This window comes from Phyllobates terribilis, unplaced genomic scaffold (genome assembly GCF_046119375.1).
Source record: "Phyllobates terribilis strain yellow unplaced genomic scaffold, ASM4611937v1 Scaffold_9__5_contigs__length_417890890, whole genome shotgun sequence".
NCBI classification, from domain to species: Eukaryota; Metazoa; Chordata; class Amphibia; order Anura; family Dendrobatidae; genus Phyllobates; species Phyllobates terribilis.
The window spans coordinates 204,991,650-205,015,963 of NW_027362769.1; the positions used below are offsets into that span (position 1 = coordinate 204,991,650).

Here is a 24,314-nt window from a genome sequence, read left to right on the forward strand (position 1 = left end):
GTGCATTACATACAGTATATATTCATGTTTATTTCCATTGTGTGTATTGGGACAATACAAAAATACTGAGGGAAAAAAAGGCAAGTTGGAAATCATTTCACACAAAACCCCACAAATGGTCTGGACAAAATTGTTGGTACCTTGTCAAAACTGTGGGTAAACAACTTTGTTTCAAGCATGTGATGCTCATTCAAACTCACTTGTGGCAGGTAAGAGGTGTGGGCAATATGAAAATCACACCTGAAATCAGATTAAAAGTGGAGAAGTTGACTCTATCTTTGCATTGTGTGTCTGTGTGTGCCACACTAAGCATGGAGAACAGAAAGAGGAGAAGAGAACTGTCTGAGGACTTGAGAACCAAAATTGTTGAACAATATCAACATTCTCAAGGTTACAAGTCCATCTCCAGAGATCTTGACGTTCCTTTGTCCACGGTGCACAGCATAATCAAGCAGTTTACAACCCATGGCACTGTAGCTAATATCCCTAGATGTGGGCGGCAGGGAAAAACTGATGAAATGTCGCAACGCAGGATAGTCTGGATGGTGGTTAAACAGCCCCAATCAAGTTTCAAAGAAATTCAAACTGTCCTTCAGGCTCAGGGTGCATCGCTGTCAGCGCCAATTGCCATGGCCGCCGGGGAATTTCTGACGCTACCTATACCTACCATGTGAGAATGTCTATGAATCTCAAGCTGTGGCTGGGCATCATAGGAGACGGTCTATTTGATGATATGTTACATAATAATGAGATAATGTGAGAGAGAGAATGCTTTAAGGCATTTTTATTACTTACTGCAATGTCAAAAGTTTACATACACTAAGATTACTATGCCTTTAAACAATTCTAGACTGCCCATATGATGATGTCATGTGCTTGGAAGCTTCTGGTTTTTTTTTGGCAACATCTGAGTTAATTAGAGACACACCTGTGGATGTATTTTAATGCACACCTGAAACACACTGCTTCTTTGTGTAGCATCATTGGAAAGTCTAAAGAAATCAGCCAATATATCAGGAAGAGAATTGTGGACTTGCACTAGTCTGGCTCATACTTGGGTACAATTTCAATATACAGGTGCTTCTCATAAAATTAGAATATCATCAAAAAGTTAATTTATTTCAGTTCTTCAATACAAAAAGTGAAACTCGTATATTATATAGAGTCATTACAAACAGCGTGATCTATTTCAAGTGTTTATTTCTGTTACTGTTGATGATTATGGCTTACAGCCAATGAAAACACAAAAGTCATTATCTCAGTAAATCAGAATAATTACCAAAAAACACCTGCAAAGGCTTCCTACGCATTTAAAAAGGTCCCTTAGTCTGTTTCAGTAAGCTCCACAATAAGGGGGAAGACTGCTGACTTAACAGATGTCCAGAAGGCAGTCATTGAAACACTCCACAAGGAGGGTAAGCCACAAAAGGTCATTGCTAAAGAAGCTGGCTGTTCACAGAATGCTGTATCCAAGCATATTAATGGAAAGTTGAGTGGAAGGAAAAAGTGTAGTAGAAAAAGGTGCAAAAGCAACCGGGATAACCACAGCCTTGAAAGGATTGTTAAGAAAAGGCCATTCAAAAATTTGGGGGAGATTCACAAGGAGTTAATGTTGATGATTATGGCTTACAGCCAATGAAAACACAAAAGTCATTATCTCAGTAAATTAGAATACTTTATAACAACAACTTGAAAAATGCTTTTAAAATCCGAACTGTTGGCCTACTGAAATGCATGTTCAGTAAATGCACTCAATACTTGGTCGGGGCTCCTTTTGCATCAAATACTGCATCAATGCGGCAATGTGGCATGGAGGCGATCAGCCTGTGGCACTGCTGAGGGGTTATGGAAGCCCAGGTTGCTTTGATAGCAGCCTTCAGCTCGTCTGCATTGTTGGGTCTGGTGTCTCTCATCTTCCTCTTGACAATACCCCATAGATTCTCTATGGGGTTAAGGTCAGGCGAGTTTGCTGGCCAATCAAGCACAGTGATACTGTTGTGTGTAAACCAGGTATTGGTACTTTCGGCAGTGTGGACAGGTACCAAGTCCTGCTGGAGAATGATATTTCCATCTCCCAAAAGCTTGTCAGCAGAGGGAAGCATGAAGTGCTCTAAAATTTTCTGGTAGACGGCTGCGCTGACTTTGGTCTTGATAAAACTCTGGACCTACACCAGCAGATGACATGGCTCCCCAAACCATCACTGATTGTGGAAACGTCACACTAGACCTCAAGCAGCTTGGATTGTGGCCTCTCCACTCTTCCTCCAGACTCTGGGACCTTGATTTCCAAATGATGAAATGCAAAATTTACTTTCGTCTGAAAACAACACCTTGGACCACTGAGCAACAATCCAGGTCTTTTTCTCCTTGGCCCAAGTAAGACGCTTCTGGTGTTGTCTATTGGTCATGAGTGGCTTGACACAAGGAATGCGACACTTGTAGCCCATGTCCTGGATACATCTGTGTGTGGCGGCTCTTGAAGCAATGACTCCAGCAGCAGTCCACTCCTTGTGAATCTCCCCCAAATTTTTGAATGGCCTTTTCTTAACAATCCTTTCAAGGCTGTGGTTATCCCGGTTGCTTTTGCACCTTTTTCTACCACTTTTTCCTTCCACTCAACTTTCCATTAATATGCTTGGGTACAGCACTCTGTGAACAACCAGCTTCTTTAGCAATGACTTTTTGTGGCTTACCCTCCTTGTGGCGTGTGTCAATGACTGCCTTTTGGACATCTGTCAAGTCAGCAGTCTTCCCTATGATTGCGGAGCCTACTGAAACAGACTATGGGACCTTTTTAAACGCTTTGCAAGCCTTTGTAGGTGTTTTTTGTTTAATTATTCTAATTTACTGAGATAATGACTTTTGTGTTTTCATTAGCTGTAAGCCATAATCATCAACTTTAACAGAAATAAACACTTGAAATAGATCACCCAGTTTGTAATAACTCTATATAATATGAGTTTCACCTCTTGTATTGAAGAACTGAAATAAATTAACTTTTTGATGATATTCTAATTTTAGTGAGAAGCACCTGTACCTGAAGGTGCCTCGTTCATCTGTACAAACAATTATACGCAAGTACAATCAAGATGGGAATGTCCAGCCATCATACTGCTCAGGAAGGAGATGGGTTCTGTGTCCCAGAGATGAATGTGCTTTGGTCCGACATGTGCATATAAACCCAAGGACAAAAGCAAAAGACCTTGCGAAGATGATGGTGGAAGCTGGTAAGATTGTGTCAATATTCACAGTGAAATGAGTACTGTATCAACATGGGCTGAAAGCCCACTCTGCCAGGAAGAAGCCATTACTCCAAAAGAAATATAAAAAAGCCAGATTAATGTTTTAAAATGCACACCGGCACAAAGACCTTAATTTTTGGAGACATGTCTGTGGTTTGATGAAACTAGAATTAAGCTTTTTGGGCATAATGACCATTGTTACTTTTGGAGGAAAAAGGGAGAAGCTTGGAAGCCTAAAAACACCATCCCAACTGTGAAACACGGGGGTGGCAGCATCATGTTGTGGAGTTGTTTTGCTGAAGGAGGCACTGGTGCACTTCACAAAATAGATGGCATCATGAGAGAATAAGATTATGTGGCAATACTGAAGCAACATCTTGATGGACTGGTGCACTTCACAAAATAGATGGCATCATGAGAAAAGAAGATTATGTGGCAATACTGAAGCAACATCTCAAGACATCAGCCAGGAAGTTAAAGCTTGGGCGGAAATGGGTCTTCCAAATGGACAATGACCCGAAACATACTGCCAAAATGGTAATAAAGTGACGTAAGGATAACAAAGTCAATGTTTTGGAGTGGCCATCACAAAGCCATGATCTCAATCCTATTGAAAATTTATGGGCAAAGCTGAAAAGGCAGGTGCGAGCAAGGCGACCTGCAAACCTGGATCAGTTACATCAGTTTTGTCAGGAGGAATGGGCCCAAATTCTGACCAACTATTGTGAGAAGCTTGTGGAAGGATATCCCAAACATTTGACCCAAGTCATTCAGTTTGAGGGCAATGGTACCAAATACTAATGAAATGTATAGAAACCTTTGACTTTTCAGGAAGTAATAAAAATGTCTTAAACATTCTCTCTCTCTCTCTCTCTCACTCTCTCTCTCTCTCTCTCTCTCTCTCTCTCTCTCTCTCTCTCTCTTTCTCTCTCTCTCTCTCTCTCTCTCTCTCTCTCATTATTCTGGCATTTGGGGAATATTAAAAATGATGGTAATCCTAATTGACCTAAAATGGGAAAGGTTTATTCTGATTTCATGTCGGATGTTGAGAAAAACCTGCATATGTGTCTTTTTATATACTGTATGTAAACTTCTGGTTTCAACTGTGTATAAAAAAAGGGTTATGGCTCTTGGAAGAAGGGGAGAAAAAAATTAAAAGTGCAGAAGCTAAAAATCGGCCAGTCCTTAAGGTGTTAAAGGAGTTGTCGAATTATTAAAACCCATTTTAAAATACATTTTTAATAGGTATTTTACAACCCATTACAAAGAGCATCTGCAAAGCATTGTTCACCATGTAATGCTTAAAGGGGTTGTCTGGGACTTTTACATTGATGGCCTATTCTTAGGCTGGCTGATCAGTATCTAATTGGTGAGGGTGCGACACCCGGCACCCTGCCGATCAGCTGTTCTAATTGCCTGCAGGAAGTGTTGAGTTGCGCAGCTGCACAGCTCAGCTCCATAAACTGTATAGTGCCTGCTGCTGGGATCAGCTAATCGGCGGGGGTGCTGGGTGTCGCACCCCCACTGATCAGATTTTGATGAGCCATCTTAAGAATAGGCCATCAATGTAAAAGTCCCGAAAAACCCTTGTAACAATGCTACTCACTTGGGAGCAATATGAGGTGTCACAGGAACCGTTTCTACTTAAACGTCCGGCTGGTTTATTTCAGTCCTCATAAACCACATCACAGGAAACTCAAATACAGCCCTTGTTTGACATAAAGCAAAAAGTCCATACAGTAGTGCTGGTTAGTCCACCTGACTTAGAGTCCTGATTCTTAGTCCTTTAGCAAAGGCACACAATCCAGGAGATCTGCACACCCCCATACACACAGACATGTGTGAGACAAATAGGTCTCATTTTACAAACGAACCACACCCAGGGGTGGAGATATGGTGAGCAGCCGTTCAGCTGCTCATTATCAATCTGTCATGGCCGATTAACCTATTGTACTATATGTACTAAAGCATTACTCCAGGTTTATCTCCCATCCCCCATTTGTCTAACAGCCACCTTACACCCCTTTAGGTTCCTCTGCTGGTGCTGTGAGTTCACTTTGCATTGCAGCCTCTGTTCTAGGCAGTTCTTCTCCTGGAAATCGCAGACATGCAGATCACTGCCACCTCTACCGTGTTATGTTACTTTTCTGTATATTGGACACACGATATCTGAACTTTCTGTAACTCCGGGAGAGTCATTTATTTGGTGAGCACCCAGAGGAAGTCCGATGATGTCAAATAAATGAACAGATATTTACTTAGTAACTAAGCCAACATAGATACTTTTATCCTCTCCATGGAAAAAAAATTGGGTAATCTGATCACAGGATGACTCTCTACTAAGTCTCTGCTCTGAGAGCAGCCTAAATTAAATGTGACCTTTCAATTTCGAGTCCATAATTGAAGAAGGATTATGGGATAATACATGTAACCAGAATGTAAATCATACCAGTATTATTGCATTTTTATTGACTGGATGTTTCATGTGAAAGAACATACTCTAATTCTAAGGGCTCGTTCACACGTCCGATTTCCACGTACAATTGCTATCTGTGGTTTTCACAGATAGCACTTGTACCTATGATAGTCTGTGGGGCTCTGCTCATGTCCGATTTTTATTTTTTTTTTCCTCGCCCCAAGTAGTCCACAAAAAAATTGGCGACATGTCTAATTTGGATCTGAGTGTTGGATAAAAATCGGCAATTGGAAATGGGCCCATAAAAATAATCGGACTGCACTTTTTAAGGAGTTTTTCGCTTTCCACAATACGTACTTTGACAAGAAGCTGTTTACAAAGGATCTTCCTTTGGGACTCCCAGCAATCAGCTGTTATTTGTATGGAAGCATTCAGTTTTCCTGCAGTGCCTCCGGAAGAGAAATTAAGCATTACACTGCTTCTGTTCAAATCTATGGATTGTGTATGTGTAATGCAGGACAGGACGGGTCCTCCAGATCAAGAAATTCAAAACCAAAGTGTGTACGTAAATTGGTTTCCTAACTTGAGTAACCCTTTAAAAGGCATTTATCTGCTATAAAGATACCAATACAACTGTCAAGGCTCACGTGAGAGGTGGTGTGCAGGACAGGGTTAGCATCCACTCGTTTACCAGTGATGTCCATTTCTTAGAAGTCTGTTTGAGCTTCATTGAACGCTAAATAGTGGCATGTATTTGTAAAGTGTGGGAATGTTGCGTTATTCATAGGCTGGAGACAACAGTAGATCTTCTGGATTAATAGTATTAAATATATATCCTGCTTATTATATTCTGTCCACGTCAGTGTTCGTTGTGGATTCAGGGGTATACAGCTGGTCTATTCTTTTAAATCCCATTCAGCTGCATTTGTAAGTTTTGGTCACAGCTGTCATAGCACAGGTGTATGACTGTCATCATCCCTTAAATGGTGACTCCACCTAAAACCACATAAAAAGCGTAGATGAATAGAATAAAAATAATGCAGTATCAAAGTATGACTCATTTCTAGACCTCTGTTCTTCTTATGGATCCCTCATCAAATCTCACACTGCATTTTATTCCTGTATTTCCCTATCTGTCCCATGATGCATCAGTACACCATCACATGACCAACTACCTCCAGTACCATCTCTTCCTGTTGTGCTAATATGGTGACTATCCTCCCTTCTGTATCAAGTACATAGGGAGGAAGGCTGAACTCTGATCTACATTTTAGTTCTGTGACAGGAACTGTGTAGTCATCATCATTAACTGTGATGTGTGTTTTTGTTTTGTGGACTTCATACAAGCAGTTTTGGTGGTGACCCCCTTTACTAACATAGGTTGATCTTCCTCCCCCAATGGTATTCCCTACACTAACACTTCTCCAACTTACCATGAGATAACCTGACTAGGAATCTATGAGTTTCAAGATGGCAAGAAACAAAAAAATAAATTAATGCTACCTGAATTATATACAGTATATCATAGAGCGAGAAGGATTAGTGATAGGATTAATAAAAAATAAATCACTGGGCTACTATCTTAACATTTTATACATAGATCCCAGTGATTGTGAAGGAGAATTGTGTTCCTTCTTCTGTAAATAATAACTTTTAAAGTGGTAGTACTGACATGCTTTGGTGACTTTCGCCACATTTATTACGTGTCTTAGGCACTTTTTGCCCCTCACTCAAGTGGGAGTGTTTTTGTGGCAAAGGGGTTTTAACTTTGTGAAAAGTGGCATGGCTTCAGGTGATGCGTGGCAAATAATTGACATAACCTAAACCAACCAAGAATTGCTGTAAAGTGCCTAAAGATGAGCCACATTTATGATCCAGCATAAGCCATTGTGATAAATATGGTGCATTTTTAGACTGCCTAGTCTAAATTTATTCTGTCTAAAATTAGACTAGACGAGTAAATCTGCACAATTACTTTATTTTTTCGTCAAGTCTTTCTATTTCTTCATACCATCTTGATACACATGCTCTTGGCAACATTACATGGTTGCAATGATCACAGTCAGAACTGGACTAGTCTACCATGGTATTATAGGAAGCTCTGCTGGATTCAGGCTCTGACACAAGTCAAGCAGAAGCCATCCCAATCTGGACTGACTTTGGAGCTAGTCACTTGCCACCAGGGTCTGTTACTTATGGGGTTAAAAGTGGTCACACATTAGAGTGAAGTCAGCTAAAGCTGTTGTTCATTGTTAGATTTCACACTGTGAATGAACATTTTGATTGTAATCATCTATTTTTTTTATCAACTTTTAGACTAATGTGCATAACCACCTTAACGGGTTATTCTCATATTAAATGGGTAAGATTGTATTGGTTGTATATTTAGTTGAATTGTTTTCTGCTCATTGCATAGGTTACTGGTCAGTGCTGCAGTTTATCATAGAAGGCCGGCCTCTTGGGCAAGGAGTGCAGTACTTGCAAGCTCTTTCCAATAGAGCTTGGTCGTGCTGCTCTGAAGCTGGCCAGATCTCTGGATCCATCTAGCTGCAGTGTCCTTGCGCTCTTCCAATGCAGTAGGGGCAAATCTGCCTCTGCTCGTGTTATCAGAAAGCATGCAGTTTGGTCCAGCGGCGCAACCATGCCATTAACATGAACTGTCAATCAATCAGTGGCAAACTGCTCCGGCAAGCAGGAGGCAGAGAATTGGAGCGCTCCTGAACATTGATGATGATGAGACAACCCCTTTGTATTTTACTAATGAGGAGTTCTGTGTGCGCAATGATAATAACAAGGATTACAATAGAGAAATGCAGATGTTCTGTATGAAGAAAGCAGTAGAGCGGACAGACTCGCTTTTAGACTATGTTCACACTTAGCGTTTTTACAATGTTTTTTTCTCTAGCCAAAACGTGGCTTTCAAAATGCAGGCTTTGCTGTTTTATTTCTGCTTTTTTTGTTGTTTTTTGCAGGTTTTTTTTATCACCTTCTTTTGTTTGGGTGTGGATTACAAGTGTGATTTGTCTACAGTACATGTCTAATAGGATTAATTCGAGGCCACGTGCACACGTTGCGTTTTTTACATGAGTATTTGTAAGCCAAAACGTGGCCTTATTCACCAAAACACAGCAAAAAATACTGTAAGCATTTTTGCATTTTCTTGTTGCTTTCTATGAGTGAAAAAAAAGTAGCAAAAACGCTGAAAGAACTGACATTCACATGCAGCGTTTTTTTGGGGGTTTTTTTGCTGCATTTTTTTATGCAAATTAAAAGCTGATTTTTACAGTACCAGCAAAAGCTTCCAGAATCTCATGCACACCTTTTTTTCAGAGCTGCAGTTTGTCAATTGTTTCTGTGTTTTTGCAGCTTTTTTACACTCTTAGTTCTTCACCCACAATGTTCCCTCGCAGTTAGATGTCTTGACTACTATCTCATTCCGGATAACTTTATGACGTGTGTGAGTTTGCTGTACAAGGTTTTCTGTGCGTCCCTTATAAACCGTTTCCTATATACGGTATTTTTTACTATTTTTTTTTTTTCTAAATTTTCTGAGATGAAAAATATAATTAAAAAAAAAATAAAAAAATTGCACAGTAAAGACACGTGTGATGGATTTTGGAATTTTGGGTCAGGAGTGCTTCATACACATTCTTGCTTCAGAAAAATAAAAAGATCCCACAGCAAACAATTCACATTGTGAATGCTTCCTGTGTTTCTCTTAATGTTAAAATTGGACACAGTTGGTGCCAGAGGTTCGTGAATGTAGGTCAGGTTATGTGTCAGATTTTTCCTAACAACATCCAGTTCCCCTGTTCAGCTGTTTGTAGCTTTTGGCCGTGAACTAATGACCCTCCGTGTACATCCCTTTCATTGTTACCGCACATAGCACGCTGTTCTCTACTGCTATTTAGCTATCCAGTCACAAACCATAGATACTAAAGCTGCCTCATACACATTCGACTTATGTCTTCCGAACCTACCGAAATCGACAGGTTTGGCTGATGGTCAAATGTGTATGGGGGCGCCAGCCAAATGCTGGTCAGGAGAGGTGTCGATCAGGTATTGTTCGGATTGTTCTCCCTTGGATAAGCCACCAGAAGATGTGTCAGTAGGCGGCTTTCTCATAGATAAATACAATGGTGGAACAGGGAGCCATTGGCTCCCCGCACCGCCATTTAGCCTGTGTGTCTGAGTCTCATCAGTCCACACACTGTACAGTACTAGTGGGGGCATTATACTGTCCAGGAGACTATGGAGACCATCATACTGTGTTGTTGTCATCATAATGTGTGGGGTGGTCTGTGCTAGCCATCCTACTGTGTTGGGGGAGGGACTTTTTGACATCATACTGTGTTGGGGGGCACAGTATCAGCTTAATACATTGTGGGGGCATCATACTTTACTGGGGGCACTTTGAGGTTATCATGCTGTACGTTTAGGGGATACTGTGGAAAAATTTGTGTATAGGAATTCACTGTGAAGCTATCATACTGTGTGTGGGGGGAAATTTGAAGAGCATCATACTCTATGGGGGGCATGAAAGGAGTATCGCAGTGGAGGAGAACACTATGGGGCTTCAATAGGGGTAATATTACTATGTATGTGCTGCAATAAATTTCCCTCACCCTTTCTTTGAAATTCTGTGTCTGCGCCTATGCGCCGTGACCCTGCCCACTCCACCAAATGATTTTTTTTGGGGGTGGTAGTGGGAGGTTGGGGTGGAATGGTATAGGTCCAACCTGGACTTTTGCTATGGTGGCTCCATGATTTTTCTGTTCGTTGCTGGCTGAGAAATGCAGATGCATAGAAAGTCAATTTAAGTGCAAATTTCACCCTTTGCAAAGCTTCCCCTACGCCTTCTTCACAATTACGGTATATCCTCAACGGTAAAAAAGTCTACGTCTCTGCGAGCCATCCGCTTACAGAGGTCCTCAGTACATGCACCTCATAAGACTAGTCTTTTTTTACAAGATGAACACCTTTTTTAGGTCTATATACAAATATATTCAGTGCCATGATGTTTTTAACATAGCTCTAGGTCAGATCAGCTTTAAAAGAGTACAAAAAAATACAGCCATTCTTACATGGGTTTTCAAGGTAAGTACACCAGCCTGATTGGGTCCGAGTGATCTGTTTAATAATATATGCAGTTTTATCCTCCAAAAGCTACAAAGTGAAATAATCAGTAACAAAGACCAAAGTCAATATACCGTTTTAATAAATTGTGTTTTTGTTTTTTTTTGTAGAGAAAAAGGACGAAATTTATTGCTTGTGACTTCCTCACTCAGTGGTTATATAAGTAAGTAGATCACTAACGACTGTTCTGTTTAGCGAAGGATTATTGTCAATGGGTGAATTGCAATTCATCTGGTCCCAAAGACAATAAAGGGCACGGACCCCCCGGGACCATCTAAGGTACAGGATCTTAATTTTTTTCCAATTTATTTTTTAAAAAAATCTAACACTTTTATAAAAAAAAACTGGATTTCAAACAAAATAGAGACAGCCCCTTTGAAGATATATGTTGCAGCCGAGAACTGTGCCCCCCATAGGCTGGAATCTTGGGAAACAGCCAATTGCTTAAAACTAACTCTCCCCTTGGCCAATCTAAATGTATCCAAGGGTTATTTGCAATGAGTTGTGGGTATAAATACATTGTATTTCTTTCTGTCTTTCAGTAAGAATCCATTAAGGAAAGATCATCAGAGTAAAGACTTCTTTGAGATTCCATTTGTTCAAGAATGGTTAAAAGATCAGTAAGTAGTAAATAATAGAGACTCACAGGACCCTGGCACAGCGGACACGTTGGCACGTTGTGGCAGCCGGACCTGAGTACTGCAAACTTACTTCCTGCCAGTATCCCGGTGTCTCTTCTGATTAGTAGGCCCCATGACGATCCATGTCATGACGTAATACGAAGAGGCACCCAGATCCGACTGGCTCAGTTTAGCGACATGACCATTTGGCCGGGATCTTGCAAATCTTTTCCTTAACTTTACTAACCATGATAAGATCCTGACATTCAGGTTATGTTCTCAAGTTGCGAAAAATTTCCACCCCAGATTTGCTAACAAGAAGTCCGCTACAAAATCCACATGTTTTACTTGCAGATTTCGTTATGGATTTGACTGAGGATTTTACTATATGCCATTACAAAGTATTGTATAGAATGAAACCGGACCCTGCAGAGTGGTCATGGCTGCATTACAAAAGATGAGCAGTTTTATTTTACCTGTTCATTGCCCTTCCACTAACTGTCAGTTTGTCTACTTTTTTCAGCACACTTGTTATTCATGCAGGCCTTTATTATAGAAAAATACAATTACCCTCATTAAATCAGTATTAAATAAAGGGGTTGTCACGGGGTGTGTGCACGCTGTCAGGATTCCAAGTATTGCCGGTGAGAGCAGGCGGTCTTTTGACCACATGCATGCAATTTACAAACTTGTAGTCACATGCCAACTAGACTTATCTAGCTTCTCTCAATGCACTTCTATTGAGAGACACGTCTAGTCGACACGTGACCGCAAGTTTGCAAATTGCATGGATCACACATGTAAAGTGCCATTGAATAAATGGCACTATAATACTAAATAATAATAATAATGTGGTCAAAAGACCGCTCGCTCTCACTGGCAATACCGGGAATCCTGACAGCGTGCGCTCCACACTCTGTCATGATTCTGAAGTCTGTAGTCACATAGAGTAACTGCAGTCTCTTGTGTCAAGCCTGGACAACCCCTTTTAATACAAGTTTTAGGATACATCTATATGGGGCTTACCTGCTGCAAAATTAACATAGTGCAAGCAATTAGTGAAAAATGAAATATATGTTTTCTTCTGAATCTATGCATCCACTTGTGATTGGGAGAAAAGCATTAGCAGAAGTTGTAGGAACAGAAATCGAATCTTTATAATGAATATATAGTATAGCCTGAGCGGTTTTGCTATGTAAGTGAAGCCCTCTCCCTGCAGCTATTAAACACTTTGCACTGGATGTGTTTGGTCGGAGCCTGTGTTCATCATCATTAGACGATCACTCATCAGGCAGCCTCCTGACAATAAATACATTATCATAGCACTTTAAACAGCTCGGAACTTGATGTCGTACTTCTCATTTGCAAGAACAGGATTCATCTTGGCAGTAGCGCAGCACAAAGCAATGCGGTCCAGTGAATACATCAGTGTTTTATAATACAGCATATGGGATAATCTACTCCTTACTGTAAATTATAAGTAGGGGGTCACAGAGGATGCCCACTACATGTAAAAAGCTAATAGACTTTGTGTCGTTATACAGGGCTCTGGACATACAAGTGAATGGGAGAGGGCTCAGGACATACAAGTGAATGGGAGAGGGCTCAGGACATACAAGTGAATAGGAGAGGGCTCTGGATATACAAGTGAATAGGAGAGGGCTCAGGACATGCAAGTGAATAGGAGAGGGCTCAGGAAATACAAGTGAATAGGAGAGGGCTCAGGACATACAAGTGAATAGGAGAGGGCTCAGGACATACAAGTGAATAGGAGAGGGCTCAGGAAATACAAGTGAATAGGAGAGGGCTCAGGAAATACAAGTGAATAGGAGAGGGCTCTGGACATACAAGTGAATGGGAGAGGGCTCAGGACATGCAAGTGAATAGGAGAGGGCTCAGGACATACAAGTGAATGGGAGAGGGCTCAGGAAATACAAGTGAATAGGAGAGGGCTCAGGACATACAAGTGAATGGGAGAGGGCTCAGGAAATACAAGTGAATAGGAGAGGGCTCAGGACATACAAGTGAATGGGAGAGGGCTCAGGAAATACAAGTGAATGGGAGAGGGCTCAGGACATGCAAGTGAATGGGAGAGGGCTCAGGAAATACAAGTGAATGGGAGAGGGCTCAGGACATGCAAGTGAATGGGAAAGGACTCAGGACATACAAGTGAATGGGACAGGGCTCAGGAAATACAAGTGAATGGGAGAGGGCTCAGGACATGCAAGTGAATAGGAGAGGGCTCAGGACATACAAGTGAATGGGAGAGGGCTCAGGAAATACAAGTGAATAGGAGAGGGCTCAGGACATGCAAGTGAATAGGAGAGGGCTCAGGACATACAAGTGAATGGGAGAGGGCTCAGGAAATACAAGTGAATAGGAGAGGGCTCAGGACATACAAGTGAATGGGAGAGGGCTCAGGAAATACAAGTGAATGGGAGAGGGCTCAGGACATGCAAGTGAATAGGAGAGGGCTCAGGACATACAAGTGAATGGGAGAGGGCTCAGGAAATACAAGTGAATGGTAGAGGGCTCAGGACATGCAAGTGAATAGGAGAGGGCTCAGGACATACAAGTGAATGGGAGAGGGCTCAGGAAATACAAGTGAATAGGAGAGGGCTCAGGACATACAAGTGAATGGGAGAGGGCTCAGGAAATACAAGTGAATAGGAGAGGGCTCAGGACATACAAGTGAATGGGAGAGGGCTCAGGACATACAAGTGAATGGGAGAGGGCTCAGGACATACAAGTGAATGGGAGAGGGCTCAGGACATACAAGTGAATGGGAGAGGGCTCAGGAAATACAAGTGAATAGGAGAGGGCTCAGGACATACAAGTGAATGGGAGAGGGCTCAGGACATACAAGTGAATAGGAGAGGGCTCAGGACATACAAGTGAATGGGAGAGGGCTCAGGAAATACAAGTGAATAGGAGAGGGCTCAGGACATACAAGTGAATGGGAGAGGGCTCAGGAAATACAAGTGAATAGGAGAGGGCTCAGGACATACAAGTGAATGGGAGAGGGCTCAGGAAATACAAGTGAATGGGAGAGGGCTCAGGACATGCAAGTGAATGGGAGAGGGCTCAGGAAATACAAGTGAATGGGAGAGGGCTCAGGACATGCAAGTGAATGGGAAAGGACTCAGGACATACAAGTGAATGGGACAGGGCTCAGGAAATACAAGTGAATGGGAGAGGGCTCAGGACATGCAAGTGAATAGGAGAGGGCTCAGGACATACAAGTGAATGGGAGAGGGCTCAGGAAATACAAGTGAATAGGAGAGGGCTCAGGACATGCAAGTGAATAGGAGAGGGCTCAGGACATACAAGTGAATGGGAGAGGGCTCAGGAAATACAAGTGAATAGGAGAGGGCTCAGGACATACAAGTGAATGGGAGAGGGCTCAGGAAATACAAGTGAATGGGAGAGGGCTCAGGACATGCAAGTGAATAGGAGAGGGCTCAGGACATACAAGTGAATGGGAGAGGGCTCAGGAAATACAAGTGAATGGTAGAGGGCTCAGGACATGCAAGTGAATAGGAGAGGGCTCAGGACATACAAGTGAATGGGAGAGGGCTCAGGAAATACAAGTGAATAGGAGAGGGCTCAGGACATACAAGTGAATGGGAGAGGGCTCAGGAAATACAAGTGAATAGGAGAGGGCTCAGGACATACAAGTGAATGGGAGAGGGCTCAGGAAATACAAGTGAATGGGAGAGGGCTCAGGACATGCAAGTGAATAGGAGAGGGCTCAGGAAAAACAAGTGAATGGGAGAGGGCTCAGGACATGCAAGTGAATGGGAGAGGGCTCAGGACATACAGGTGAATGGGAGAGGGCGATCATAAATCGGTTTAGACAGGCTGATAATTGGAAGCGAATATTACTAGGAACGTCATTCTCGATCTATTGGCCATTGTAAATGCACTATTAGGTTTGTTTTACAGAGACAGATGAACAACCACGAGCAGTCAAGCAGCAGCTGCAAAAGCAAACAACATTTTAGGATGTGTAAAAAGAGAATTAAATCCTGTGATCCCAACGTATTGTTCCCCCTCTATAAATCATTGGTGAGGTCACATCTAGAATATGGGCTCCAGATTTTTAAAAGGATATTCAGAAGTTAGAGTCAGTTCAAAGGCGGGCTACTAGATTTTTATATGAGATGGAAGGCCTCTCCTCTGATGAGAGGTTAGAAAAGTTGGGCTTGTTTAGCTTAAGAAAAAAGACGTCTCAGAGGAGATCTCATATATACAGTATGTGTGGTCAATACAAAGGACTTGCACACAAATTGTTCCTTCCGTAGACCATAGTAAGGATAAAGAGGCACTCATTACATCCGGAGGAAAGCTGATTCCGACAGCTAAATAGGAAAGGGTTCTTTACAGTCAGACTGTGGAATGCCCAACAACAAGAAGTAGTGATGGCCGACACTATAACAGCATTTAAAAAAGAGCTGGATGCTTTTCTCACAACAAGTGTTTGGAGACACTGCAGGTCATGGTAGCACGTTTAGGCCATAGAGGCTGATCACAGTAGGACGTTCAACCTGAGGCATGGTGTGGTGGTGTTGAAAAATCTGTCATGGGACACTTTCTACAAATGGTCACAACACAAGTTCCATGACCAAATCAAAGTAATGCGGAGCTGTTAGCTTATCTGGAGTGAAGACTAGAAGGGTCCGGCTACCATATATTATGCCACCCCAAATCCCAGGAGTAGGATCGGTGTGACATTTCCTTGTGAAGGACTCTTCATGACATCCAAACTAATCTGCTGCAATCTCTGCCAAGACAAAAGTGGGACTCCATTCCAGCTTCCATCCTCCATGTGAAGACCGCGAGAGCAACCACAGCCGCGTGTTTGAGACCCCTGTTATAGTTGGACAGGGGTCAGCATGGGCTCTCACACCTGTCTGCGGACATACAGCCTTATACACAGTAAGCTGTGATATATGACGTTCTGACAATCTTCTATCATAGCCAGCATTGTTTTTGTTTTTTAGCAATTTGTGCTACAGTAGATCTTCTGGGGAATCAGACCAGATAGGCTCGCCTTTGCTCCCCATTCACATGATGCTTTGTGACTTTTCAAAGCAATTTATGCCAGTCATTTGGTGAAATAGCTTTGATGATTCGACCCTATTGTCTTTAGAAAGTGCCGTGAAGAGCCCATTTTCCCATAGGCTCGTGCACCATACATTTAAAGGGGTATTCTCATCAGGCGTAAATGTATAGTAGATGCAGATCCCGCCAATGGTACCTGCTTTTTTTCTCAAGAACAGGGCCCTGACTCTTGGCAAGAGATGAACCTTCATTTGTATGGGACTTTTGACCACTGCTTCACGAAAAGCAGTGCAGTTTGGCCCTGTTACTGAGATAGAGGCGGGTTCCATTGTTAGGATCTACTATGCATCGTTGGGATCTACTATTCATTTATGGCGGATATTGTGGATATTACATACACCGCGTGCAGAATTATTAGGCAAATGAGTATTTTGATCACATGATACTTTTTATACATGTTGCCCTACTCCAAGCTGCATAGGTTTGAGAGCCAACTACCAATTAAGTAAATCTGGTGATGTGCATCTCTGTAATGAGGAGGGGTGTTGACTAATGACATCAACACCCTATATAAGGTGTGCTTAGTTATTAGGCAACTTCCTTTCCTTTGGCAAAATGGGTCAGAAGAGAGATTTGACGGGCTCTGAAAAGTCCAAAATTGTGAGATGTCTTGCAGAGGGATGCAGCAGTCTTGAAATTTCCAAACTTTTGAAGCGTGATCACCGAACAATCAAGCGTTTCATGGCAAATAGCCAACAGGGTCGCAAGAAGCTTGTTGGCTAAAAAAGGTGCAAAATAACTGCCCATGAATTGAGGAAAATCAAGCGTGAAGCTGCCAAGATGCCATTCGTCACTAGTTTTGCCATATTTCAGAGCTGCAACGTTACTGGAGTATCAAAAAGCACAAAGTGTGCGATACTCAGGGACATGGCCAAGGTAAGGAAGGCTGAAAAACGACCACCTATGAACAAGAAACATAAGATAAAACGTCAAGAATGGGCCAAGAAATACCTTAAGACTGATTTTTCAAAGATTTTATGGACTGATGAAATGAGAGTGACTCTTGATGGGCCAGATGGATGGGCCAGAGGCTGGATCAGTAAAGGGCAGAGAGCTCAACTCCGACTCAGACGCCAGCAAGGTGGAGGTGGGGTACTGGTATGGGCTGGTATCATCAAAGATGAACTTGTGGGACCTTTTCGGGTTGAGGATGGAGTGAAGCTCAACTCCCAGACCTACTGCCAGTTTCTGGAAGACAACTTCTTCAAGCAGTGATACAGGAAGAAGTCGGTATCGTTCAAGAAAAACATGATTTTCATGCAGGACAATGCTCCATCACATGCATCCAACTACTCCACAGCGTGGCTGGCCAGTAAAGGTCTAAAAGAAGAAAAAATAATAACATGGCTCCCTTGTTCACCTGATCTGAACCCCATAGAGAACCTGTGGTCCATCATAAAATGTGAGATTTACAGGGAGGGAAAACAGTACACCTCTCGGAACAGTGTCTGGGAGGCTGTGGTGGCTGCTGCACACAATGTTGATCGAAAACAGATCAAGCAACTGACAGAATCGATGGATGGAAGGCTGCTGAGTGTCATCATAAAGAAAGGTGGCTATATTGATCACTATTGTTTTTGGTTTTTGTTTTTGCATGTCAGAAATGTTTATTTCTAAATTTTGTGCACTGATATTGGTTTACCTGGTGAAAATAAACAAGTGAGATGGGATTATATTTGGTTCTTATTAAGTTGCCTAATAATTCTGCACAGTAGTAGTTACCTGCACAAACAGATATCCTCCTAAGATAGCCAAATCTAAAAAAATACACTCCAACTTCCAAAAATATTAAGCTTGGATATTTATGAGTCTTTTGGGTTGATTGAGAACATAGTTGTTGATCAATAATAAAAATAATCCTCCAAAATACAACTTGCCTAATAATTCTGCACACAGTGTATATATATTTGAGGGGTATTCTGATTTTGTACTTTTATGGCTTCCTTATGCTTTCTCTACATGTGACCAGCTTGCACCTTGTTTTTCCTTCTTTCTCATACACACGCAGCACATCCATGCAGGAGACTCTCCAGTGACTTGAATACGCTCCTGACCCCTTGTCCTAGTTTTGATTGATTGAGTGAACACAATGGAGGCCGTTATAGAAGAGACAATACGTTCCTGTCAGATTGAAATTACCTCCCATTATCTCCAGCTATAATGCGTATTGGCGGCTGCTTGAAAGCCACAAGGAATATCCCGAATAATAAAGGATATTCCAAATTAACATGTTTCATCTCCTGAGACAGAAGATGTTTTGTGATAGGATCAGACTCTTCTTTGTCCTGGAGTCTACAGGCCTGCGACTGGGTGGGTGCACATTGTGATCACCTGTCATTGGCATTCTATTAAATCCGTCCATCTGTCATGGCGGAGTCACAAGGCTCATATACAAGGCTGTGACTTTGACTGCACAACTTAGAGAGTAACCGCCATATAATTTTTCTTCATAAATCAATAACACACATGAAAATGACAAACTTTGTCATATATTTTATTAGCGAAATCTACTTCTTTCTCCTCATGAACTGATAATTCACTTCCAATTCATGGGTAAAATATGTCTTCGGTGCAGACAGACTTTCCCATTATGGAGATGGCAGTTGATGCTTTTTTTTTTTTTTTTTTTTACAGCCAAATTATGACTCTGAGATGTACAACCCTTAGGCCACGTTCACACATTCAGTATCTGGTCAGTTTTTGACCTCAGTATTTGTAGCCAGAACCAGGAGTGGGTGATAAATACAGAAGTGGTGATGTGTTTCTATTATACTTTTCCTCAGGTTTTGTCTTACAGATCTTGATGTAAAATACTGACCAAATACTGAACGTGTGAACTTGGCCTTAGGGACATTTGTAAGACCAATGCAACAAATCTAATAATTATAGATATTTAGGAAGCTATCAAAAAACTTACTGGGGTACATTTTTTTTTGTTTCAGTCCAAGACCACCCATTCCTCTGTCTCTTCTCCTGTCTGAAGAGGAGGCAGCATTACTTATCCAGTCGTTCTGGAGAGGATACCAGGTAACATCTCGTTGACATATATAAATCACTTCTCTGCTCAAGTCATCCATTAACATTCTTGAGGCCACGTTCACACGTTCAGTATTTGGTCAGTATTTTGCATCAGTATTTGTAAACCAAAACCAGGAGTGGGTGATAAATACAGAAGTGGTGACGTGTTTCTATTATACATTTCCTCTGATTGTTTTGGACCAGAGTGGTAGTCATGACCAAGCTGCTATCTGGTGTGGGGGGATATCACTCACTTGTAGGCCTCCGCTGCCTCCAGGCCTCTATCCTCAGGAGCTGCCGCACAAAATCCAGGGGATACCAAGTTCTTTACAGCAGGCAAACGCTTATTGGTCAGTTCTAGTTCATCAGGCGGTGACATATGGGATAGGGCACGGCATTTCATGTTTCTTCCTTAGTACAACTCATCTTCAGCTCTACCACGCGTTCTTCCTGGACTACCCCTAAGCCCACTGACTCCGTCAGCCGCAGGGATTTCCTGTCCACTCCAGCAGTGCACCTGGGATCCACCACCTTCCATCTACACGGGTCCCTGTCCATCTTCCACTGTACGGCAGAGGACACGATGTGTCCGGTAGCACCTTTGCCAGACCCTGGGCTCCGGACATGACAGGGGCGTTCACACGGGATTCCAGTAGGGTTGCCCACTGCCTTCAACGACTGGTACATGCTGACCCTAGCAGCCCACTGCACCCAAACTTGGCCTTGATACTGCAATTCTCTATCTCCTACCTAGATCAGGAAGTGCCCACCTTTTATTAACACTAGTTCCCACCCACTGGGCTAGTTCTATCTATTAACTACAGTCATATGAAAAAGTTTGGGCACCCCTATTAATCTTAAGCTTAATGTTTTATAAAAATTGGTGTTTTTGCAACAGCTATTTCAGTTTGATATATGTAATAACTGTTGGACACAGTAATGTTTCTGCCGTGAAATGAGGTTTATTGTACTAACAGAAAATGTGCAATCTGCATTCAAACAAAATTTGACAGGTGCATAAGTATGGGCACCTCACCAGAAAAGTGACATTAATATTTAGTAGACCCTCCTTTTGCAAAAATAACAGCCTCTAGTCGCTTCCTGTAGCTTTTAATGAGTTCCTGGATCCTAGATGAAGGTATTTTTGACCACTCCTCTTTACAAAACAATTCCAGTTCAGTTAAGTTTGATGGTCGATGAGCATGGACAGCCCTCTTCAAATGATCCCACAGATGTTCAATGATATTCAGGTCTGGGGACTGGGATGGCCATTCCAGAACATTGCAATTGTTCCTCTGCATAAATGCCTGAGTAGATTTGGAGCGGTGTTTTGGATCATTGTCTTGCTGAAAGATCCATCCACTGCGTAACTTCAACTTTATCACTGATTCTTGAACACTATTGTCAAGAATCTGCTGATACTGAGTGGAATCCATGCGTCCCTCAACTTTAACAAGATTCCCAGTGCTAGCATTGACCACACAACCCCAAAGCATGATGGAACCTCCACCAAATTTTACTGTGGGTAGCAAGTGTTTTTCTTGGAGTGCTGTGTTTTTTTTGCCACCATGCATAACGCCTTTTTGTATGACCAAAAAACTCAGTCTTGGTTTCATCTGTCCACAGGACCTTCTTCCAAAAAGAAATTGGCTTCTCCAAATGTGCTTTTGCATACCTCAGCGGACTCTGTTTGTGGCATGCTTGCAGAAACGGCTTCTTTCGCATCACTCTCCCATACAGCTTCTCCTTGTGCAAAGTGCGTTGTATAGTTGACCGATGCACAGTGACACCATCTGCAGCAAGTTGATGCTGCAGCTCTCTGGAGGTGGTCTGAGGATTGTCCTTGACTGATCTCACCATTCTTCTTCTCTGCCTTTCTGATGTTTTTCTTGGCCTGCCACTTCTGGCCTTAACAAGAACTGTCACTGTGTTCTTCCATTTCCTTACTATGTTTCTCACAGTGGAAACTGACAGGTTAAATCTCTGAGCCAGCTTTTTGTATCCTTCCCCTGAACAACTATGTTGAATAATCTTTGTTTTCAGATCATTTGACAGTTTTTTTTGAGGAGCCCATGATGCCACTCTACAGAGGAAATTCAAACAGGAGAACAACTTGCAAAGTGGCCACTTTAAGTAGCTTTTCTCATGATTGCATACACCTGGCTATGAAGTTCAAAGCTTAATGAGGTTACAAAACCAAAAAAAGTGCTTTAGCAAGTCAGTAAAAAGTAGGTAGGAGTATTTAAAACAAGAAAATGATAAGGGTGCCCATACTTATGCACCTGTCAAATTTTGTTTGAATGCAGATTGCACATTTTCTGTTAGTACAATAAACCTCATTTCAAGGCAGAAACATTACTGTGTCTAACAGTTATTACATATATCAAACTGAAATAGCTGTTGCAAAAACACCAATTTTTATAAAACATTAAGCTTAAGATTAATAGGGGTGCCCAAACTTTTTCATATGACTGTATATCTTCTTTATCTTATGTCCTATGCTATTGCTAAACCATTTAACTATATAAACCATACTTATGCTATCTCTAGTCTAATCCTATGCTTACCCTGCACATTAACACTTTACATTCTTGTAGGCTGTACGTTACCGTCACACATCACTATTCACATTACAAAGAGAAACCACAATACTGTACACATAGCGAAATTGTTGTCTTCAGGGGTAGGAACGCATCAGAACAGTCCATCATTATTACAGTTTCACGCCTCATTTTGGCTTACAAATACTGCAGTAAAAACTCATCAAATACTGAATGTGTGAACGTGGCCTAAGAAAACAATAAATAACATTTTTTGGAGTTCGTACAGCCATTTTTTTTGAGACCTGCTACTTTTTTATTTTTCTATCCATGGAGCTATATGATGGGTTATTTTGTGCGCGTCGAGATTATGTTTTTACTGATACCATTGTGCAGTACATGTTGCATTTTTATTGCATTTTTTATTACATTCTTTGAGGAGTGCAGCGCCCGAAAAAAAAAATACAGTACTTGCATTTGGACTTTTTTTTTTTCTTTTCTTTTTTGGTCTTTAACGAATAAATAATGTTACGGTATATCTTGATAGAATGGATTTTTACAGATGCAGAAATATCAAATATATTTATTTATTTTTAATTTTTATGTAAAAAGGAGCGTGATTTAAACTTATTTAAAAAAAAAATAACTTTTTGTTCTATTTTTACTTTATTTCTTAGTCTTCTTAGGAGACTTGAATCTTCAATTATTTGGCCGCTTATATTATATGCTTCCATCTGACAGTATTGAAGTACAAGTGCTTCTCACTAAATTAGAATATCATCAAAAAGTTAATTTATTTAAGTTCTTCAGTTCAAAAGGTGAAACTGATATATTATATAGAGTCATTACAAACAGAGGGATCTATTTCAAGTGTTTATTTCTGTTAATGTTGATGATTATGGCTTACAGCCAATGAAACACAAAAGTCATTATCTCAGTAAATCAGAATAATTAAAAAAAAAACCTGCAAAGGCTTCCTAAGCATTTAAAAAGGTCCCTTAGACTGTTTCAGTAAGCTCCACAATCATGGGGAAGACTGTTGACTTAACAGATGTCCAGAAGGCAGTCATTGACACACTCCACAAGGAGGGTAAGCCACAAACGGTCATTGCTAAAGAAGCTGCCTGTTCACAGAGTGATGTATCCAAGCATATTAATGGAAAGTTGAGTGGAAGGAAAAAGTGTGGTAGAAAAAGGTGCAAAAGCAACTGGGATAACTGCAGCCTGGAAAGGAATTTAAAAAACAGGCCAATCAAAAATTTGGGGGAGATTCACAAGGAGTGGACTGCTGCTGGAGTCATTGCTTCAAGAGCCATCACACATAAACGTATCCAGGACATGGGCTACAAGTGTCACATTCCTTGTGTCAACCACTCATGACCAATAGCCAATGCCAGAAGCGTCTTACCTGGGCCAAGGAGAATAAGACCTGGACTGTTGCTCAGTGGTCCAAGGTGTTGTTTTCAGATGAAAGTAAATTTTGCATTTCATTTGGAAATCAAGATCCCAGAGTCTGGAGGAAGAGTGGAGAGGCCACAATCCAAGCTGCTTGAGGTCTAGAGTGAAGTTTCCACAATCAGTGATGGTTTGGGGAGCCATGTCATCTGCTGGTGTAGGTCCACTGTGTTTTATCAAGACCAAAGTCAGCGCAGCCGTCTACCAGGAAATTTTAGAGCACTTCATGCTTCCCTCTGCCGACAAGGTTTTTGGAGATGGAAATTTCATTCCATCGCCTCCATGCCACACTGCATTGATGCAGTAATTGATGCAAAAGGAGCCCCGACCAAGTACTGAGTGCATTTACTGAACATACAATTCAGTAGGACACATTTTGGGTTTTAAAATCATTTTTCAAGCTGTTGTTATAAAGTATTCTAATTTACTGAGATAATGACTTTTGTATTTTCATTGGCTGTAAGCCATAATCATCAACATTAACAGACTTAAATCTTGAAATAGATCGCTCTGTTTGTAATGACTCTATATAATATATGAGTTTCACTTTTTGTATCGAAGAACTGAAAGAAATTAACTTTTTGATGATATTCTAATTTTGTGAGAAGCACCTGTGTATAGTTAAATTGCTATTCTCCTGTGAAGCCCAGCCACAGACTTGGGTTTATAGGAGGACTTCAGCCGAACCCCAGCTGTCATGCTAACCATCGTGGGGACAAGATGGGTGCCAGTGAGTGATCATTTAAATGGTTAACAATGGCAA

At 41.5% G+C, this 24,314-nt stretch overlaps 1 protein-coding gene across 2 annotated transcripts in view; it reads left to right on the forward strand.

Moving 5' to 3' along the window:
- The window catches only part of IQCK (IQ motif containing K), a 100,143-nt gene that overhangs the window by 36,189 nt on the left and 39,640 nt on the right, over positions 1-24,314 (forward strand). For both annotated transcript variants that reach the window (XM_073647614.1, XM_073647615.1), the window contains exons 5-7: positions 10,905-10,957; positions 11,337-11,414; positions 19,481-19,565. In XM_073647614.1, the coding sequence (XP_073503715.1) occupies positions 10,905-10,957; positions 11,337-11,414; positions 19,481-19,565 (216 nt within the window). The remainder of the gene's footprint in view (positions 1-10,904; positions 10,958-11,336; positions 11,415-19,480; positions 19,566-24,314) is intronic.